The 22,102-nt window shown below is 32.8% G+C and overlaps 2 protein-coding genes across 2 annotated transcripts; one reads left to right on the plus strand and one right to left on the minus strand.

Moving 5' to 3' along the window:
* The first annotated feature begins 1,337 nt into the window (after positions 1-1,337).
* On the plus strand, positions 1,338-6,992 carry LOC132731432 (uncharacterized). Its single transcript, XM_060717613.1, has 3 exons — positions 1,338-1,623; positions 2,290-2,354; positions 4,772-6,992. The coding sequence occupies exons 2-3, from the start codon at positions 2,290-2,292 to the stop codon at positions 5,793-5,795; spliced, it is 1,089 nt and encodes a 362-aa protein (XP_060573596.1). The 5' UTR covers positions 1,338-1,623; the 3' UTR covers positions 5,796-6,992.
* Positions 6,802-20,318, minus strand: LOC132731431 (uncharacterized). The gene is made up of 3 exons (XM_060717612.1): positions 19,856-20,318; positions 10,321-10,720; positions 6,802-9,083 (listed from the first exon to the last, which is right to left on the minus strand). Exons 1-3 carry the CDS (start codon positions 20,316-20,318, stop codon positions 7,907-7,909), a joined length of 2,040 nt encoding a protein of 679 aa, XP_060573595.1. The 3' UTR covers positions 6,802-7,906.
* Positions 20,319-22,102: the final 1,784 nt, after the last annotated feature.

Consider the following 22,102-nt stretch of genomic DNA (forward strand, 5'->3'; position numbering starts at 1 on the left):
TTATGCAACGGATCGCTCAAGTGTATTTAACTTAGGTGATCATGAATTCCTTAAAAAGCTCGATATTAGACATAATAAAAAGGTGGACAATTATTTCCTCAAACAATTAAAAAAAAACAAACCCTCTCAACATTGTGCAGTGCATGATTATTTGTTTGCCAAGGGTTCGTATTACGTTTTAAACATAATTTTTCATAATTAAATGTTTGTGATTTTACAGTATTAAACTTGTCAGAGATTCCCTCTTCAAAGGCTCTTTAAATTTTAAAATATGAACAAAATTACAAACAAAATAAATAATTAAATAATATTGTATTTTCTAAAATGCTTACTAATCAGCTACACACACACACACATATATATATATATATATATATATATATATATAATATATATATATATATATATATATATATATATATATATATATATATATATATATATATATATATATATATATTCATTTTAAAGGTACCAGCTGCATAGTGACTTAGTATCACTGATTCAAACTTAGCTTTTTTATTGACTTACTTTCCAGATATACCCCATTCTAATTATAATAATAATTAAAAAAAAACAACAACAACAAAAACAACAAAAATAACAAATCAGATTATCTTTATGGCAATCAAATCCTATTACATAACTTATTTGTTATATAAATTGAATTATCAATTGCTGTGATTAAAAAAATGATACACGTAATTAGAGAAACGTAATCATTAAGATACAAACCGCATGTTTTATTCATGTGCACTTATAAATTGAAATTAATATAAATTTCTTTTAAAACTATTTCCAATGCATCTTTGTCTGTCTGTCTCTCTGTCTCTCTAAATCTTATAAAATTGTATGAAATATATCTAATACTATCTATCAGCATAGAAATCATTACACAAGAATAACCCTACAAATATAAAGTAGTACCATTTCCCCCCCCCCCCAACCACCCCCTCGGTGTCTGACAGCATGATATACACTCTCTTATTTTTTTCAATAAAACCGAAAGCAATTGCCCTCTTTAATACAGACAAGCATTACTGTGTTAGGAGAAAGTAATGTAGAAATAATAGACAATCCATTTATACAATATCTTTTTTCACATTTTATACTATATCAGATGATAGCAAAATGTACTGCTGCGAAAGCTATAAAAGTAAAAATGGGATAGAACCTGATGTTGTTATTGGAAACTTGAAAACATTGAAAAGGGAAAAGTCATCCTATTTAAAAAGCGGGTTGATTCTAAAAAACTAAGTCAAATACGAGTTACCTCCCATTCGGGTAGGTATCTGTTTACTTCCGGTTGTCAAATTAGAATTCACACCATGGGTAAATATTATTGTTGTTTGCCTAGTGCCACAATTTCAAAGGAAAAACTGGAAAATATGGGAAATCAGTAACATTACACAAACTTCCTTCAAATATTTGTACAAGAAGATCATGGATTAGGGCAATTAGTAGAAAGAATTGGAAACCAACGGCGTACACAAGGGTGTGCTCAGACCATTTCGAGGATGGCTTATTGGTACATGTAACTTTACAAGGAACAAAGTGCCTACAGTGAACTTGGCTCAAAAACCTCTCTCAGCCTCGGGAAAAAAAGAAAGAATCCGTAGACATGTAAGAAATAACTGCATTTAACAGTTTAATATTTATTTATTTATTAACACAGTTTATTATTTATTTATGAACACAATAATGTTTACTAGATATCAACATGCCACATTAACTTTTTTGAATTATTATTAATCACAGTCTAGCCCACAGGTTAGGTATTTAGTATATTACAAATCATAGTCTAGCCTAGTGCAGTTAATTGGTCATATCAAAGTGACTCAAGATATTTTTATACATAATAAGATTCATTCTGTTTTCTATTTTATACAAGTTATACTTCTGAAATATACATACATAACATAGGGGTCTAATCCAGGAGATTGCCATTTTTATTAGGGAGATATCATTCTTTCAGGGTTAGGCCTTCCTCTAACTCTTACCCATAACAGTTTGGTCAAACCGGTCGCGCCAAATGTTTAAAACTAAAATTATTTCAGACCTGACCCGGATTCGATCTATGGTCCTCTCACACCTAAGGAGGACACTAGCGTCCTTATACTCTACCCTGCTACATTTATAAATACATGTATATATTTTAACTTGATTGTGATGAAAGTATACACTTTATATTCATAAAGAAGGTATGTTTAATAGGAAAAATTCTATTTTATAACATTTGTAACTGTTGTTTTAAATTTCATGCCTATATTATTCTATATTTTTTTTCAGATGAAGAAAGTTCAGGATCAGGAGGAGAAGCCATCAACTTTAGAAAATCCCTTGATGTTCCATGGGTAATTGATTTATTAACTATTAACTTACTATATTTTTATTCCTTTACAAAATACAACAATGTCCTGCTTTCCATTATCTCTCTTTTTAAAGCAGCATGGCTCCAGATTGATATCAAATTTCATGAAAATTTAAAAAAACAAAACATTTTTAATCATTAGAAATACATGTATTATCAATAATAGAAATAAATGATATAGGCCAGATAATAATGCTTTCTTTCCTGAGAAATTGCCTTTAAAGTGTCAAATTACGTTAATTTAGATTCTACTGCGTTAGTCACTCTGTAGAAATTTTGTGATATTAATAAAACTTTAAGGTAAACAATGGCTTCTACAAACTTAGTATTGTTTTGACAAAAGAGATACGTTCCTTATATTTTGAACATATTTTTCTTAAATTTGATTTTTCAAAATATTTTTCACTCATTTGGGGGCATGTAGCTTTAAACTTTCTGAGAAGAATAAAATGTACATTTTAAATATTCAATAACATTTCATTTGAACTAACTTAATGTGGTTAAAGAACAATTTTAATTTTTCATAACATAAGAGCTAATTAGTGCCTGGCCATCAAGTTTTAAAACATTAAACTATGGTTTAATACATAAAAGGTCTTAACATGGATTTTTATCAATTTAGTAGCATCAAAAAGAAACCTTTCAATATACATGTATTTATTTGCTCATAGTTTGTCTTTATAATATTTTTTTGTAAATTATCAATAAACAAAACACTGAACAGTGTTTTTTTTACCTAAAATCTATCTTATTGGCGTCCGCGCCGAAGCGCGGCGCCTTTTATGTAATGAAATCAGATTTTGTGAAAGGGCGAAAACAACTTCTCGAGCCTTTTATAGTTGTTCATAATAAAAGCCGATCATTCCGATCGGTATGAGGGTGCTTGATTATTAATTAATCGCGATTTGTACAATGAATAGCGAACTGGAGAATTTCGCAATGCAAACATTTTCAAATTAGAATCTAATTAACCTTTTCCGTCAATAAATCGCGCTCTTCAGGGTATTTCTATTTATCATTTTGTAGTACACAGTGGATTATTATGGTATGTTATTCCGAAAGCTGTAAATAGAATGATGAGTTGATGACCTAAATATTCCGAAAATCTATTTATAGATGGATGTACTCCTGTCGGTAAATCCCGGTCTCTCCTGGTCTATTTTGGCGACCGGCGAATAGTACCACACGTTTATTGTCCGGTCTCTCCCGGTTTTGGAGTAGATGTTTGATATCGTTACAGAACAGAACAAATATTTTACAGATAAATAAGCTTTTTTTCCAAAACGAATGTTTGTCACTTAGTTTGGTTACAATAACTAATAAACATAGATCAACTCTCAAATTTATTGATTATTATTATACATAAACATACAATTCGAAAAAAAACAAACAACAACAACAATAGCATGTTTCATTTTATCTATATGAGATAAAAACAAAAAATATGTACAATAATTGAGAAAAAGGTAACACACATCGCATGTTTTATTTTATCTATATGAGATAAAAACAATAAATATGTACAATAATTGAGAAAAAATGTACATTTTTATGGCATTAATATGACACTATCAACTTTGAAACATTTTATTTAATTTGTTATTCGTGTTTAGTAAAGATGCCGAAGAATTGTTCAAAGTTACAAATCAGATTTTATGAATAATTCAATTGATTGATAATTTAAGAAATGATAAAGAAAAATGCAAATGTACATGTATATGGTTTAAGAATAAACAATATTATATATTGAAAGATTAACCATAATTTACTGACTTTTTGCAGTTAAGTTTTGACTTATAATCGTCGGTCATTATGACAATTGAATTCTTAAAATAATAGTAAACGAAAAAATTCAGTATTAAAATAGTGCATAAAACACAAAAAAGAAAAGCAAATAACAATTTTCATAAAATCTGTATTTTTTTTATTAAAAAAGATATTACAATTAGTGTATAATAAACATTTATGCTCAACATGATCAACATGGTAATATAACAAGTGTCTTATTGTTACTAAGTGTGAACAGATACCTTAAGAGAGGGTCTTCGCTAGTAGCAATAACATAATAAGGGACAATTACACAAGTGTGGTGTTGATCATGCGTTACTCAAATGGATTATAAATGATTGTATACATGTATATCCGTTGCTATTAATAATCACGATCATAAAGAAATAACAAGTAATATTCTAATTTCTAGCATGCCAATCAAATTTATAAATAATGAACAATGTCTTTCGTTCCTTCGTTCATAAGTGATATACAATTCTGGTAAAAACCAATGAACAGTTTATCAACATATATCTACTAGTTCATCTGCACCTGATGCATTTCTTGCTTGGACGCCCTTTGATGCTTTGCGTCAATGCTTTTCTTGTTATTTACTGATTTTTCCCCTAGCTATGCAAGTGGAATCTGCACAAGTGACGAGAATGTGGATGTTGTGTCTCACTCTAAATTAGTGCAAGCCTGTCAAGAAAAAAATGATGTATCAACACACACAAAAAGACCAGATATTACAATTGAAGATATACAAGACAGTGATGAAAAAATAATGTTTTACACGGGTTTACCATCATTTCTCATTTTTAACTCTCTATTTTTAACCCTCATTGAATTTGGTGCAGATAAGTTATGTTCAGCAAAACCAAACACCTTTAAAAATGACACTGGAAAAAAACGGAAGTTGAGGTCTGTTGATGAATTTCTTTTAGTGATGATGAGACTTAGACTTGGCTTACTTGTGAAAGACCTAGAATATAGATTTAAAATATCTGGTAGTTCTGTTTCAAAAATATTCAATTCTTGGATAGTTTTTATGTACAAGTATCTTCAATCATTAGTGTATTTGCCCAAATTAGAAGTATTGCAGAAATCAATTCCATCTTGTTTTACACACTTTAGAGACACTAGGATAATTCTTGATTGTACTGAAATTTTTATTCAAACACCATCTTCATTGGAAAATAAATCAGTTACTTATTCAAATTATAAATCTCATAATACATTCAAAGTGTTAGTTGGAGTCAGCATGACTGGAGCTACTGTCTTTGTGTCTAAACTTTGGGGAGGCTCTGCCTCTGATGTACAGATCACAAGAGAAAGCAGTTTGCTACAGATGTTGGAGAAGGGAGATGCTGTAATGGTAGATAAAGGGTTCATTCATTTAAAATCAGATCTTAAAAAACTTGGTGTCAAGTTGTATTGTCCACCCTTTAAAACAAAATCTCAATTTTCAAAGGAAGAGGTTGATTTGACAAGGCGCATTGCATCTGCAAGAATTCATGTTGAGAGGAAGATGGAGCAAATTAAAAATTTTAGAATTCTTCAGGGCGTGTTGCCACTTGCTATCAACAAGGTCTCAAATGAAATCTTTTTTGTTTGCAGCGCTTTAACTAATTTAATGCCACCATTAGTGAAGTAAATTAAATTGCTTTAATGTGATCCCTGAATGGCAAACTTATAGTTGCAGCTTTGTCTGCAATAATATAGAGAATAATAGGTTAGTGCTGTGGATGGAGCAAGTTTGAGGCAAGGCGTAGGAATTTATCTGGTGAGCAGAAGGCAAACCAGATAACAACCGAAGCTGAGCCAGATAAATTGTCTTCATCTGTGAAATCTGGAAACAAAGTGATCACTCTAACTACCATTGTATTTATCCTGTCAATATTTTTCCATGCAGTCATATGTTTAAAATTCACATTTTAAAACTAATGGAAATGCCAGTCTGATATGCAAGAATACTTTTTGCAGTATGTAGGTAAAAAACTCTTCAGATGTAAAATTCCATAGCTCTTATACATGTTTTATTTATACATGTACATTATTTTGTCTGGAGTATGCCTGCAGAGTAAGAGATATAAACTTGAAACTTTATTGATACATGGATATTATTTAGTTTTTTGAGGAGATGTGGACAACACTACATGTATAACTGTTATTCTGACTTTCATATTTTATGGAAATTTCTACTTTAATGGGATCCAAATTTAATGTCCATTTTTTATTGTGAACAAGCTCACTACTAGGTGACTTATGAGATTATTGCAAAAAAAAATGTTTTAAGTTATAAACAATATGTAATGTGATTGACCATAAGTAAAATGAGTTGTGAGCAAGAGAAATACATGTACTTTCTTGAAAATATATTTAACTTTGATTTTCAAAATGATCTCAGCTTTTATAGATTTTTGTCTCCATCATAATTTTTTTCTCATCTTTTTTTCTAGAGCAGTAAGATTTCTTAACAAATTGTACCTTTTTGAGGAATTAATGTAAGCAATACGACCACTTTTTCTTATCTTAAATTTAAATTTCATTCACTGAAAAATATTCTATGAGCCTTTCTACATACAAAGTTTATAACTCATTTGTTTCATCATAAAATTTTTTCTTGTTCAAATGTTGTAAGGAATTGAAAAACTACAAAGAACTGTTTTAATTTAATTTATTTATCACTACAGAGTGTACTTGTGGTTACATTCAGCATATTTTTGAACAATGTACTTAGTGCATGTACATGACATTTTACATGTTAAAGATTCAAGTAATACTGATTTTCTACAAATATATAAAAACAATTGTTACACATTATATTTAATAATATCATCAAATGACTAAAAGTTCAGAAAAATAATATGAAAATGTTGTACAACTTTGTGAAAATGTATATCAATATTAGAAATTGTTTTTAACAATATGTCCTTATTATATTTTGTCATGCTTTGATAACAGTGCAAATGTACACTTTTGTTTTTACAATCTGTTGCCATTTACTCAAAATGTCATTGAATTTCAATATGAAGAAATAAAAAATTCTTCCAATATGTCTTTGTTAGACTTTTCAATGCATTTCATTTAATACTGAATGTTCTTTAACATTAACATGATAAATTATGATACAGAGTATTAAATTGCCCATGTGTAAAAATAAACAATGCATTTTATTTTTGAGACATGTTAAGAGACCCACAAAACAAATGAGCCGTGTCACGACAAAACCAACATAATGGGTTTGCGACCAGCATGAATCCAGATCAGGATTCATGCTGTTCGCTATCAGTTTCTCTACTTGTAATAGAGTTGGTAAGCGAACAGGATGGATCCTGATCAGACTGCACGGATGCACAGGCTGGTCTGGATCCATGCTGGTCCCAAACGCACTATGTTGGTTTTGTCATGATGCGGCTCAAGTTTGCTGTAAACATATTGCCAAATATATATTACTTTAGTGTTTAAATATGTTAACGAAACTTAAGATCATTTATCATTAAACAATGTCATAATTATCTTGAATATGTTTGTGTTATATATTAATTGTACAACACAACATTTTTAACAGTGTTTAATACATATTTATATAATTTCAACCAGTTAACTGCCAACTTCTATTTAACATTGTCATTAAAATTCCTTATTAAGTATGCAATACTGAAATAAGAATTCATGTTTAAATTGGATGTTTTTATTCTACAAATTTGAAACCCATACACTGATTCCCAATAACATCTTAGTCTATCTGTCATAAACATGCCTTTAATTTGAAAGTTTATGGAGTACAAACTGTTTATAAAATGCAATTAATTTCTTAAGAAGATTCTCCCAAAACACTTCATCAAAGGACACAGGAATGATTTTTGTTTGTTTTGTTGTATAAACAACCAAGTCACAAGATTTTACACAGCAGATTCCCATTTGACCTTGTATTTGGGTATAGTATCTGCTTGAATGTTTTAATTGAATGTCATTATTTTCATCAACAAAACAAAAGAAGTCAGAATCTCTACAGGCTTCAGTTACAGATTTTGTCCTCCACTTGTAAGGGCATTTAACCTCAATAAGATGCTTTGTACTGTTGTGAACAACAATACCATCAGGACTTGCTCCTAAATATGAATAATCCTTATGAAGTATCAATCCTTTTTCTTGGATTTGAATTTTTCTTTTAAATTTAAGTTTATTTATTGCAATGTAATGCTTCTTGGCAACATTTTCCATTTTCTTTCCCCATTTTAAAGATGGCACAAATTCATTATATTTATTGTTACCAGAGTTTCCAAGAATTCTTTCAACCAGTTTTTCAGGTGGTGTATTGGATTTTCGTGTACTGATGTCATGAAATACAGATGCTGTTATTCGAGCCTTCCTTGATGTCAACCATAAATCATTGTCGCTCTGTCCTCTTGTTCGTTCTTCAATTTCATATATGACATCCTGATCACAATCTTCTAGAAAAGATAAAGCTTCTTCCTGTGACATATTTCTTTCTTTTACAGTTTGCATAATGTTTATGTATTTGTCACTTTGATGAGATATGAATAATGATGTTTCAACTGTCTCTTCTAGAGATACATTTAAGTCACTCTCGGTTGGTATGGTATTGTCAATAGATGGCAATAAACTAAATATGGCAGCATTTGTATGGTTACCTAACCTGGAGCATAACTTATCCCTAAATTTACTTAAGTCGTGCTCATCGGGCAATACAATTTGTTGTTTTACTGGAAGTGGTTTTTCCTCATCTCGTAATTTAATTCTTTTGAATGTAATGTTTTCAATTTTTTTTGGACTATGTTTACGTTTGCTAGGTTGATTCCACACACATGGTTTGGATGTACATGCAACTTCTGAATCAGGGTCCTCACTACTGGCAGTATGATTTGCCTCTAAGGCAAACAGAAGTCCGGCAATGTGGCTACATCCTTCTCCCAGCCTGAAATGTATACATTATTTGAAATCAATTTATTAAGTTAAACAGAGCTATTGATCTAAAAATATAGTGGAAGTGTAAAACTATTGAAAAACTTATTTTATTAATTCCACGTTATTTATTATGTGCTAACAGGGTTTTTTTCAGCCTTTCTGTACAGTAGGGCCAAAAATCAGACTCATTCCCAATGCAATTAAGCATAGTTTTTTCCAAATTGCCAAAAAAAATTCCCAATTGAACCGCGGTTTAGAGATTATATTTTGTGGAAACTGAGCTATTCGGGGACATAGTGCTACGGTTAATATGAATATTATAAAACACTACTCTAAAATAAAAAAGTGTTGAAAGTATGTGAGTCATAGGGAGCCGGCACAGCGTCTGGATAGCATATAAAAGCTTATTTGAACCTGTGAACTCACAAAAAAAAATTCACCATCAAATATATATATATATATAATAATATTTGATGGTGAATTTTTTTTTAGTGTGTTCACAGGTTCAAATAAGCATTTTATATGCTATCCAGACACTGTGCCGGCTCCCCATGATGTGAGTTGCTGAATTTAGTAACTAGGTATCCAAGGAAACTATATATCTAAAATACTGAAATGAATAAATAAGTAGTTTGTTTTCAAGGAAACACATATTATTGAATATTTACATGACAAATAGCTTTATCTAGTATATATTTCATTTGAAATGAAAAATTCCCAATTTCAGTGAAATAGCTTGTTTTTCCCAATTCTAACCAGGGTCCTTTTCCCAAAGTAACTGGATAAAAAACCTGGCTTAAAATTTAATCATTGCATAATAATTTTCAATTATATATAATATACATGTATATTGTAATTTTTATCATATATATTTGAGCCGCGTCACAACAAAACCAACATAGTGGGTTTGCGACCAGCATCGATTAAGACCAGCCTGCGCAACCGCGCAGGCTGATCAGGATCCATGCTGTTCGCTGTCAGTTCCTTCACTTGTAATAGAATTGGTAAGCGAACAGCATGGACCCTGATCAGACTGCGCAGATGCGCAGACTGGTCTGGATCCATGCTAGTCGCAAACGCACTATGTTGGTTTTGTCGTGACACGGCTCATTTCATATATCAGTTCTTCAATAGGGTCGGTGTTTTTTTTTTGTGTCAAAAGAGTCAATTGGCAATTAATGCCCCCCCCCCTGTTTTTTCAGAGAATACAGGAAACAGTGGTAACTATATATAAAAATGAGACATACCCTGCTGGACAAGAGCAGTTGGCCTGTAGAATGTTGAATGGAGTGTCCTTAGTAGTCAAAATCCATTGTAAATATACACCTTGTTTCATTGATGGCAAACATTTAGATTTAATATAGCAATGTCTACATGTCTCAGAAATGTTGTTTATCATGACTTTATGAATGTACTTTTCCTTGTAGAAATTCAAGCCCCGAATATATTGCCTGTAACATTCCATTTTTAATGCATCTGAAGACCTGTGACTGCTGTTAATGAGATAATTTTCAATGTCAACAATAGTTACTTTTGCGAATAATGCACTATCACTTGACCAACCACACTTGAGATCTTCAAAAATTGGAATATTTCCAGTGTCTAACAACACAATACACATTTTAATCAAAATTGTTGTTACAATCTCTGTTTGAAAAAGTCGACATATGAAAGTTATGCGCACGCACGGCTATGTCATGTTTGTTTCCACTGACTTTTTGTTGATGACTACGTAAATAAGAAACAATTTCATCCTTTTTCAGGTTTAGAATATCTTCAAATGTTGTTTCCTTGGAAGTAAAACACGATGACAAACTCATTGTATGTTTTTAACACAATATATGACAGCACTTTTAATTTTACCGCTGTAAAAACTTAAACCGGAAGTAAACTACACCTACCCACATGGGAGACAACCTAGTCAATTACTGAGTTTGGAAAAGACGGAATTAAGTATCAGTGAAATAATAGCTCTCAAACTATTATCAAACAATAATATATAGTTTGTGATCGCCGACCTTCAATATTCCATTTAAACTATTTCATACGTACATGTATTGAACTATATTTAAGAACAGATTGATGACGTCAACACGATATAAATTATCTTCAATCGCTAATTATCTAAACTGATAGTTATCAGATGTCTTTTTGGGTTGTTATTAAATTGTTAAAGAGTACGAGCTACTAGTGTCACTGATTGACAGTTTACTTGATTTACTCAGGTACGTATATTAACGTATATACTATACTATTAATATATATACCTGATTTACTCTCAAGAAATACATGTATTATATTATATTTCATCTCTTATAATCAATTTTTATTTGACAATGTCTGCTGGACAAAAACCTTATAAGATTATACACCTGTGCTCATACAGGAGGGCCTTCGGTGCCCTTTCTATAAGTTCAGTTAACAAGTGGATCATGTGCAGCATTTATACTTAAATATCAAAAGACAGGAATTTTAACAAAATCTGATTATAAGAAGCAATGATAGCTTAATCCCTTAACAAATATATGTGGTCTTGTTTATTACGTATGTACTTATTTAAACAGCGAAGGGTCATTATTTCCCAAGAAATGATAAAATCACAATAATCATTGAAAATAATTGCGCACATAGCTTTTCACGAAATATAATATTGATGAATAAGAGAATAAAATAAGCATACAATAAGCATACAAATAAAGTAAATCGTAAAACTTCCGATAAACTATACTCTAGGGCATTTCATAACGACAATACTTCCGATCGCGAGTTGGACTGAACACAATTGAGAATGTAGAAATGGCATACCATAAATATTATCTCAGTCCTGTCGACGAGCCCACTAGGCACTATTATAAAAACGTTATTTATCTGTAAATAACATTGGACTAACATAAAACTACCTGTACTCTTTTGTGTGAAAAACTTAAAAAACTATCTCTGTAGTCAAGTCAATGAGGAGGGTAATGAAATTGGTATAATGTAGGCATGTGGTTTGTTTGTTTGGATTTTTACGGCACGTCAACACATAACTGGCCATATCGTGCCGAATGCTATAATAGGCTTAAAATATTATGCAAAACATTGTAAATGACAATAGAAATGAGCAAATTAGATCCTAGAATACAAATTTATCTCTTTTAAATAATCAATTATGTTCTTTGATGGAATTGTATTAAAAAGTTCTTTGAGTGAATTTACAGAATAAAATCTATTACGGGCCTGTGAAAAATCATGACATTCAAGAAGAAAATGCTTGACAGTAAAATTTTCATTACAACCTACACAGAAAGGGGCATTGTCATTTGTGAGGAGATAAGAGTGGGTAATTTTAGTGTGTCCAATTCGGCATCGAAGAAGAACTGTTTGATCACGGCGGTTTGACAGAGATAGAGATGGTGACATATCAAGAGATGGGTTTATATCGTGAAGTTTATTAAAACGGCATTGTCCCAATTTGCTTTCCATTCAGATGATACGAGTTTATTTATAGCTGGTCTAAAATCACAAGCAGGTAACAATAAGTCAGTGTTTCGAAAATTTAATGATTGTTTAGCTAAAGCATCTACTTTTTCATTTCCTCGTATTCCTACATGGCTTGGCATCCAATATAATTTAACATATTTTGATTTTAGTATATCATGAAATCGTAAAAGAAGTTTCTTTACCATGATATTGTCAGATTTTTTATTTTTAATGGATATTAAAACAGAAAGCGAGTCAGAAAATATCACAAATTTATCGTGGGTATGCTGTGCTATGTATGACAATGCTAAATCAATAGCTTTTGCTTCAGCAGTAAAAATTGATGCATTATCTGGTAACCTCATACTAGATGTAAAATTATTTTCAAACACAGCCGCACCTTCTTTGCAACCTTCTTTTGAACCGTCCGTATAAATATGTATAAAATCTTCATGTTCTTCCTTAATTGCTAGAAACTTCTCTTTGAAATATTCAGGTGAATTTGATGCCTTTTTTATATTTGAAAGGTTAATATTTATTTCCGGGGAATTATAAGTCCAAGGTGGAACATCCTCATCGTCATTTTGAAGGATACTGTCTGGATTAATTTTAAGTTTATCTAAATCATCTTTTAAACGAAGGCCTAATGGTTTAATTTCCTTTGGTTTGTTAACAAATTTTTCAGTATAACTTGGTTTGAAAATAATATTTTTAGCTGGATTTTTCCTATTAGATGAAATTCTAGTTGCATATTGAAGTGATAGCTTTTTACGACGAAGATAAAGCGATGGTTCCCCAGCTTCCGCATATAGACTTTCTACAGGTGAAGTGCGAAAAGCACCTAAAGCTAAACGTAAACCCTGGTGATGTATGGTATCTAGCATTTGAAGATATGATTTTCTTGCAGACCCATATACTACAGAACCATAGTCTAATTTTGATCGGATAAGACTTCTGTATAGTTTCAGTAATGTGGAAGAATTTGATCCCCAATTTGTACTTGATAAAACCTTAAGTAAATTTAAAGCTTTTAGGCATTTAGTTTTCAAATGTTTAATATGCGGTATAAAAGAAAGTTTTTTATCAAATATAATTCCTAGAAACTTAGCTTCATCAACTACTGGAATTTTAGAACCAGATATGTAAAGTTCAGGGTCATTATGTTGTTTTCGCAATCGGCAGAAATGAACACATTGAGTTTTTGACTTTGAAAATTTAAACCCATTTTCTATTGCCCACTTCTGAATTTTATCTAAATTTTGTTGAAGTTGCCGTTCAATTGTTCTCATACTTTTTGATCGATAGCAGATAAGAAAATCGTATACATATAGAGAACAATCTATGCCTGGTGTAAGAGCGCTAGCAATATTGTTTATTTTAAGGCCAAAAAGTGTAACAGAAAGTATGCTTCCTTGAGGAACACCTTGTTCTTGTTGGTGGTCTTGAGAAAAAGTTGAACCAAGTCTTACTTTAAAGTGCCTATCGTTTAAAAATCCAGAAATGAAAAGAGGAAGTCTGCCATTAAGTCCAGCATCCTTCAGATCTTTTAGGATACCATATTTCCAAGTAGTGTCATAAGCCTTCTCAAGATCAAAGAAAATTGATACCAGGTGTTGTTTATTTACAAAGGCTTCTCTAATAAAAGTCTCAAGTCGTACAAGATGATCGTTTGTACTTCGCTGTTTACGAAAACCTGACTGAAAATTAGTGATAATTCCATGATTTTCTAGATACCAAACTAACCGATTATTTATCATTCTCTCGAATGTTTTGCAGAGGCAACTTGTAAGTGAAATTGGACGATAATTTGTAGGGTCAGTTGAATCTTTTCCAGGTTTAGGGATAGGAATAATCAACGCATTCTTCCAAGTGTTGGGAAATTCACCAGATACCCAAATTTTGTTAAAAAATTCAAGAAGCAAGTCCAAGGATTGGGGTGGTAAATGTTTAAGAAACTGGTAGTAAATTTCGTCCGGGCCTGCAGCACTATCTTTTGCAGTTTTTATTGAATAAATTAAGTCACCAATAGAGAAAAGGGAATTATAGTCTTCGTCGTTTGTTGAAGTAAACTTAATATACTCTTTCTCAGCTTTACATTTATGTTGTTGAAATGTATTTGTATAATTGCTTGAAGAAGAGTTCTTTTCAAACGTTTTAGCCAAAGTTTCTGCAATATCTGTTTTTGTTTTGGCATATTGGCCATCACCAGTTTTTAAATGAACAGTTGGACTCTTTTTATACTTACCACTTATTTTTCGTACTGCATCCCAGACTTTCCTAATAGGAGTATTTGAGTTAATATTTGAAACATAAGATTGCCATGATTGGCGTTTAGATTGACGCACTGATCTTCTAGCTTTGGCTCTAAATATTCTATAATTTTCAAGGTTTTCTGTTGTAGGGCTATGTTCAAACTTTTTGAGTGAAGCTTTACGTATACGAACGGCTTTTTTACATTCATCGTTAAACCATGGTTTTTTGATTTTGTTACTTTTATTATTTTTTTGTAATGGAATAACTTTGCAAGCAATCGTATGTAATGCTGAAGAGAAAGTTTCAGCTATATCATCAGAGGTGAAATCAAATTCATTTTTTGTTAGATCAATAGAACAGAGCCTAGTAAATGTTTCCCAATCTGCTTTCTTAAATTTAAAAATTTTACGTCCTTCATCTGGTATAGAGTCATTTGATGTAAGTAACAATGGATAATGATCACTGCCGTACTGGTCATCTAAAACTTTCCAATCGAAGTCCAAGTATATAGCAGAGTGGACAATCGAGAGGTCGATGCAAGAAAACGTACCTGTAGCTGGATGTAAATATGTAGGTGACCGATTGTTTAATAAACAAAGCTGAAAGTTATCTATCAATTTTTCAGTTATGTTACCCTTATTATTTGTAGATGTACTGCCCCACATAGGATTGTGAGCATTAAAGTCGCCTAACAAAAGGAAAGGCGATGGTAATTGCCGAACAATACTTTCAAGTTCATCACTTGTTACCGTTAAATTTGGAGGAAGGTACAAAGAACAAATTGTTAGTGGTCGATGTAAGGTCACCTGCACAGCTAAAGCTTGTAATCTTGTGTTTAGTTTTAATTCTTTTTGAGGAATGCAATTTGCGATAGCAATGCTTGTACCACCTGATGTTCTGGCGTTACTAGTGCATATATAATTATAAAGTGTATAATCTTTTATAGAGATATTATCTTTAGGAGATAACATAGTCTCCTGAAGACATAATACATTTGGAGAGAAATTTGATAATAGTAAAAGTAGATCATTATAATTTGACTTAAGACCTCGGCAATTCCATTGTAGGATAGAATGACTTCTATTATCCATTTTAAAGAATATTTATATCATTTAGGAAACTTTATTGGACTTCTGCTATTCGGAGTTGGAGGAGGGGAGAGGTAAAGATCCTCATCCTCCATCAATTGGGTGTCGTGAAGTGGATCGAACCGATTTTCTGTGTTGATCGGGTTCCGCATTGCTTTTTTCAACCGATCTGTGATGACAATTCGCTCTTTAGGCGATTGTTTTTGAATAACTTTCTCAGAAGATGCTATTTGAATGTTTGCGGTTTGCTTCTTTGGAGAAGACTTTAATGGTGACTGAGTCTGCACAGAGGTAGACTGCTTACTTTGTGAAGCTGTATGCTTTGTAGGTAATGGTAACTTAATTGGGGGGCATTGACATAAGTTGACCTGTACTGCAGAGTCAACCATCTTAACAGACTTTGTAACTGCAGCTGAATACGACAGTTGTTTTGGTCCTTGTGAATCAACAAGCTTTCGTGCATCTTGAATGGAAATATTTGCGTATACTTCTGACGAAGAATTTCTTTCTCCTTTAACCACAAGGGGCATGACCGGGAGGTGGCGTAATCCTCTCCTCCATAGTTTGCACATTTAACAGAAACGTTATAAGTCTCATTTTTGTCATGGTTTGAGCTGCATCTGTGGCAAATAGTCTGCCTTAGGCAATTTGATTCCTGGTGACCAAATTTGAATCATTTGTAACATTGCATTTGATTTGGAATGTAAACCGCAACGCGAACGTTGAGGTAACCTACTCGAATCGATGATGGGAGAATGGGTGTGGAGAATGTTAGAATAAGGCTATTCGTTGGCAGTCGTTTACCATCTCTTGTAGACTGAATGCGCTTGACATTTGACACCTGCTGTGATTTTAACTCTTCAGCAATATCTGCTTCTAGCATTCCAGCAAGGTCAGAACATCTGATGACGCCCTTGCTGGAGTTTAGAGACTGGTGTGGTGTGGCAGTTATGTCAATGTTAAAAAAGCTGGTACATTTCAGAATAATGTCCGATTGTTGTTTCCGCTCTACCTCTATCAAGAGTCCTCCATTGCGGAGTTTCTTGACAGATTTAGGTGTTCCAATTAAAGCCGAAAGTTGTTTTTCTATAATGAAGGGGCTAAGTTCAGTAAGTGATTTGGATCCGTTTGATTTGATTATAAGAAAACGGGGAAAACTTCCATCAAATGAAATGTTGCCACTTGAATCATCTTGCGATTTTCGTTTTTTTGTTTGTATATCCATGATTAAAGGTATTAAAATTCGTCTCCCGGGTTCCCCAGCCACCTCGGACTCCAACATGGGGATGTGCGATGGAGACGGATATCCAGTCTCCGCACATCAAGGATACCAGAGAGATATACTCGCATAAATTGCAAATATTTACAACCTACACAATTAGCCCATTAGCCACCGCCTTCTTGGATATGTTATACTGTATTTATAATGCATATATGAAATATTGTTTTAACATAACGGCACCCATCATAGCAGTTTCAGTAGGAATTAAAGGTATACTAGAAACACAAGTAGGAATAAAAATTTAAACTCAGATTTTTTTTTTAAATAATTTGTGTGAATTGGATTGTATTCATTTCGGGACCGTGTAAGTTCAATGAAATTTTCAAGTTTTTAAGAAATATATATCCAAGGGCAAGGCATGACCAGCCGATTGACCAAAGCCGGGCTCACTTGGTCACCCGTCTACCCTAAAGCAGAGGCCAAAGCAGTGTGTTAGGAGTACTGGAGATCCCTGGGTATCCTTCAACTACCAGGACCCTCCTTTCTAGGTTACGGGACGCTGCCCACGGCAAACAGGCAGTCTGGGTGTTGGCCATATGTCCGTCATACAGGCGCACATCAGCGCACCCCCATAACGGACACATGTTACTCCTCCTCACCACGTAGAGGTACCCAAAAGAGGAGGAGGCATGTGGTTAAGCGTCAGACTAGTAATATTACTGTCGTTGTCCGTGTGTTTTCAGACCCCATCTGGTGAGAGCCGTTGTTTTCTTGAGCAAGAAACTTCACTCACTGCTCGGTGCTGGTTATGTCAATTCAAATGCAATTGCCTTTCCTTAGTCAATATTGGCATCATTACTTTTCCTATAATGTATTTTGTTTTGTGAATTTTAACAGTTTAATTCTTACCACAAGTCGGTTGGAGCTCAGCATTCTAGAGTTTTAATCATATCTACAGTATATTTCAACAAAAATATAATACAAATTCAAAATTGATATCCTCGTCAACGACATTAATAAGCCGATTCATTCAATCTATTGTGCACAAAAATTGTCCTTAATTAAGAAGCATGACTTTGGGGGAAATTGGATAGAAATTATGTGTAGTATCTTATTAAATATCTCAATATGTGTTTTGTAAATACATATGATGTAAAAAGGCTAAGCCAGTTTATTCTTGTTTGTTTTAAAAGTAGTTTAACAAAACTTGTCTTGTGGACCTAGCCAAAACAAAGCAATTATAGCCAGTAATTTAAACAAATGAACGTCCTACTTTAGTTAAACACTATAATAACAAAACTACAAAAGAAGACAAGCGAGGTTTTCCGAATGTCCGTTAAGATCTGCGCAGTAGTTGAAATTAAAGAGGTCGCGTTACGACCCAAACATTTCATTACGAGTACGCTTCAGTCAATGTAGCTGTGTGCCAAGAATCCGACACCATGTGTCTTATTTATATATAGACTGTGTTGCTCATAATTGTTTAACATTATTTAATTATATCCCGATTAAACGATATAATAACTTTTGATAAGCAAATGATCAACGATAAAACATCAACTTTGTGCATAAACATAGTATGTAAGACATTAAAGGCACCAGTCCCATTACCATATCTAACCAAAATAAAACAGCACATACGTGACCTCGCTTTGGCTGTCGGAACCATGTCCGCACAGCACTATCCAAATCATCTCAAAAGAAAAATACAAAACTTTAAGAGATAAGTTTCTTCAAAACGAACTTGCTTCCTAGTTTTTTTAAAATCAACAAAAAGATTGATTAGATAGATTGAAAAACAAACCAAAAGTTTTATAACAGTGCAATACAACAGCTCTTACATCGATGCGTTTTACGCGTGCTATAATTTTTAACCTGGTTCCACGACATTAAATCTCAATAAATAACAAACAGTTGCACAGTCCATTATTTATATGAATGAATGAGCGAACGAATGCAGTTTCCTAACATAATCAAACCAAATATTAACATGGTGACGTTGACAGGACGCATCCCGAAACACAAGCCTACTTCACAAGTAAAGAACCAAGCAGGGCACAGGGCAACCATAAAATAAAGCATATGGGAAAGTTATAAAGTCTATGACATAAATGTCACCTTTTATTGATGTTGTATAGAACAAAATAAATGTTAAATCGGTATTCGCTTCATAAATTTATCAAGCTTTAGTATTACATAACATAACATAACATAACATAACATAACATACGTTTTATTGTAGTTAAAGGCCTCCGGCCCACGATACACATAATATTGTACATTTTTTTATAATAGTTCATTATTTATAAAATAAATGATGCATCAACAATATATAATTCATATACAAAAAATATTATTCGTGATCAATACATAAGCGGTAATTATTTACGAATAAGTGAGTAACAATAATATTATTATCAACATTAACAATGCTGAATTTAAGAATGTGTTTTAAAGCACGGCAAAGGAACAACTTATTCGTGTTCTTTAAATACTGTTCACTGTATAAATTTGTTATGCATTTAACATCATCTAGATCATATTATCGGTTTCCAGTTAGTTAAATAAGGATAATCCAACAATTTTAATAAACATATTTCTAGTTTCCAAAGCTTTGTATATATAGTTTGCAAGAGCGAAAATGCCCAATTCATCGTCACATGACATAATTGAATAAAAATAGTCAATGTTTGGTTCACAGTTAAGCCAAGTTTGAATAAAACATTGTGTTCTCAGTTCATCATATAATTTACATACGAGCGAGCAACATGTGATACTCATCCTCAACATAATGAGCATGGTTATTTAGACAAAATGGACAATATCTGAATTGTCGGTCAATATTTTGGTGGCGTCCTTTTTCAATCATTAAATTGTGACCAGAGCATCTAAAGTTCGCCAATTGTCTTTTCAGTTTAAATGGCAGATGTATTGACAGATATCTCTCTGTATCTAGATGTGATTTAAAGTGCTTATAATAATTGGCTTTGGGTGAGTTTTCTTCTTGCGAGAGGATATTTAGCGTAGCTCGATCGTTGACTCTATCAACCAGTAATGCCATAAAGTTTGTATGATTTCCAATTTCTTGAGCAATCCACGCATATCCAAACCCATATTCAAACAAAACATCCTTAATACAGGTTACCCATGTTTTCCTATCGGCCTCGTCTAGTCTGCGTAGCATTAAATAACATTGTCTTGGATAACGCTCATTTGGCATTTGTAATAGTTTAGTCCAGTATTTTACACATTTGGTTATATAATGTACTGAAATTGGAGCCCTGCCACATTCGTGGAGCGGGAAAAAGTTAGCAACATTCTGGTTTAGACCACAAATACGTCTGCAAAAGTCTGTGTGCACTTTCTTAATAATGGCTGAATACTGATAGCCCCAAATTTCTACCCCATAACACAAAATCGGTCGGACTATCGTGTCAAATAATTTAAAAGCGTCTTTAGGGCTGAAGGTACCAGTATCGTTGCTGACTCAGAATACAATACACTGCTTTAGAAGCTTGTTTGGCAAAAGTTGTTCGCGTGAGAGACCAACACAATTTAGGAGTGAAATATAGTCCCAAATATTTATAGTATGATACCACTTCTAATTTTGATGCCATTAAAGTACCAGCGTTCGTAGTTACGCAATGGGCCACCGTTTCGAAAAACCATGACTTTAGATTTATCTGTGTTTAATTGTAGTCCACTATTATTGCAAAACGTTTCTATGGTATTTATATGTCTTTCAATTCTTATGTTATTTTGTTGTGATTAATGCTTCCGAGGGATCACTTTGTTTCCAGAATTTTGTACTTCACAACAGCAGGTGTCAAGTGCCGTGTGGCAGCCGTAAAAAGTTGCCCCGTACTTCACTTCAGTGTTGTTATATTTTCTGGTCCTTCGGGATCATTGATGCCAACACTATAAAGTGTTGAGAATTGAGTACCGCTCAAGCCGGTGCTAGGGGGCGTGAGGGATGTTGCACCTAGTCAGTATCCCTCATGTACAGACTCAATCAAACCGAGTCTGCAATAGTCAGTATCCCTCATGTACAGACTCAATCAAACCGAGTCTGCAATTCTTATGTTATTTTGTTGTGATTAATGCTTCCGAGGGATCACTTTGTTTCCAGAATTTTGTAAGTTTATAGCTGTATCTGCGAATGTTGAAACGTCATCGGCAAAAAGAAGAGCGTACAACTGGCCTGTATCTTCGGATAGAAATATTCCATGAGTAGAACCGGATCTCATATATTTTACGAGATCATTGACGTACATTGCAAATATTTTCGGAGTCGTAGAGCAGCCCTGTTTGGTTCCAATGTCACAATTAAAGAAGTCAGTGAGTCCACCATTTTGTTGCGAGTTACCTTCACCTTGGACAGAATTCACTTTAACACAGTATTTAAGTTTTTCGTATATGGATTGAAAGATAGTCATAAATTTACCATTAACTCCATATCTTCGTAAACAAGACAATAACAGATGATGTGGACAGCTGTCGAAAGCTTTACGGAAATCTACGTAAAACACGTAGATTCTATCCCTTTTAACTGATAGATACTTTTGGATAATAGACTGTAGATTAAAAAAGTTGTCAATGGTTGAATACCCTTTTCGAAATCCTGCCTGTGATTCATCAATGACGTCATTATCGTCACACCATGTTTTTAGTCTTTTTGACAAAATATTTACAAATATCTTGCTTATGCAATTTGAGAGGGCTATAGCGCGATAATTATTAGGGTCGTACAGTGATCTTTTTTAGTGAATTGGTGAAATTATGTTTTCGCTCCATGAATTAGGAAAATGTCCACTATCGAAAATTTCATTGAATAAGCCAACCAAATGTTCTGCCACTATATTGGCTGTGCTTTTAAAAATTTCGCAACATATGCCATCTACTCCAGGAGCGCTTTTAGATTTCAATGAAGAAATGCTTAACATAATTTCCTCTTTTGTAATTGTAGTATTTAAGTAACTCGCATCTCTCTCCTCAACAAGATTA

Source organism: Ruditapes philippinarum, unplaced genomic scaffold, assembly GCF_026571515.1.
Source record: "Ruditapes philippinarum isolate M1 unplaced genomic scaffold, ASM2657151v2 ctg1586_1_1_1_1, whole genome shotgun sequence".
Lineage (NCBI taxonomy): Eukaryota > Metazoa > Mollusca > Bivalvia > Venerida > Veneridae > Ruditapes > Ruditapes philippinarum.

What these genes read in the sequence shown, in the direction of transcription:
- LOC132731432 (XM_060717613.1), top strand. Translation starts at nt 2,290, where the DNA reads ATGAAGAAAGTTCAGGATCAGGAGGAGAAGCCATCAACTTTAGAAAAT. An exon ending in AATCCCTTGATGTTCCATGG is followed by an intron (nt 2,355 to 4,771) that starts GTAATTGATTTA and finishes TTTTTCCCCTAG; the next exon opens with CTATGCAAGTGGAATCTGCA.
- LOC132731431 (XM_060717612.1), bottom strand. Translation starts at nt 20,318, where the DNA reads ATGCCAAATGAGCGTTATCCAAGACAATGTTATTTAATGCTACGCAGA. An exon ending in GTATCACATGTTGCTCGCTC is followed by an intron (nt 10,721 to 19,855) that starts GTATGTAAATTA and finishes TTTTTCAAACAG; the next exon opens with AGATTGTAACAACAATTTTG. An exon ending in AACTGCTCTTGTCCAGCAGG is followed by an intron (nt 9,084 to 10,320) that starts GTATGTCTCATT and finishes TATACATTTCAG; the next exon opens with GCTGGGAGAAGGATGTAGCC.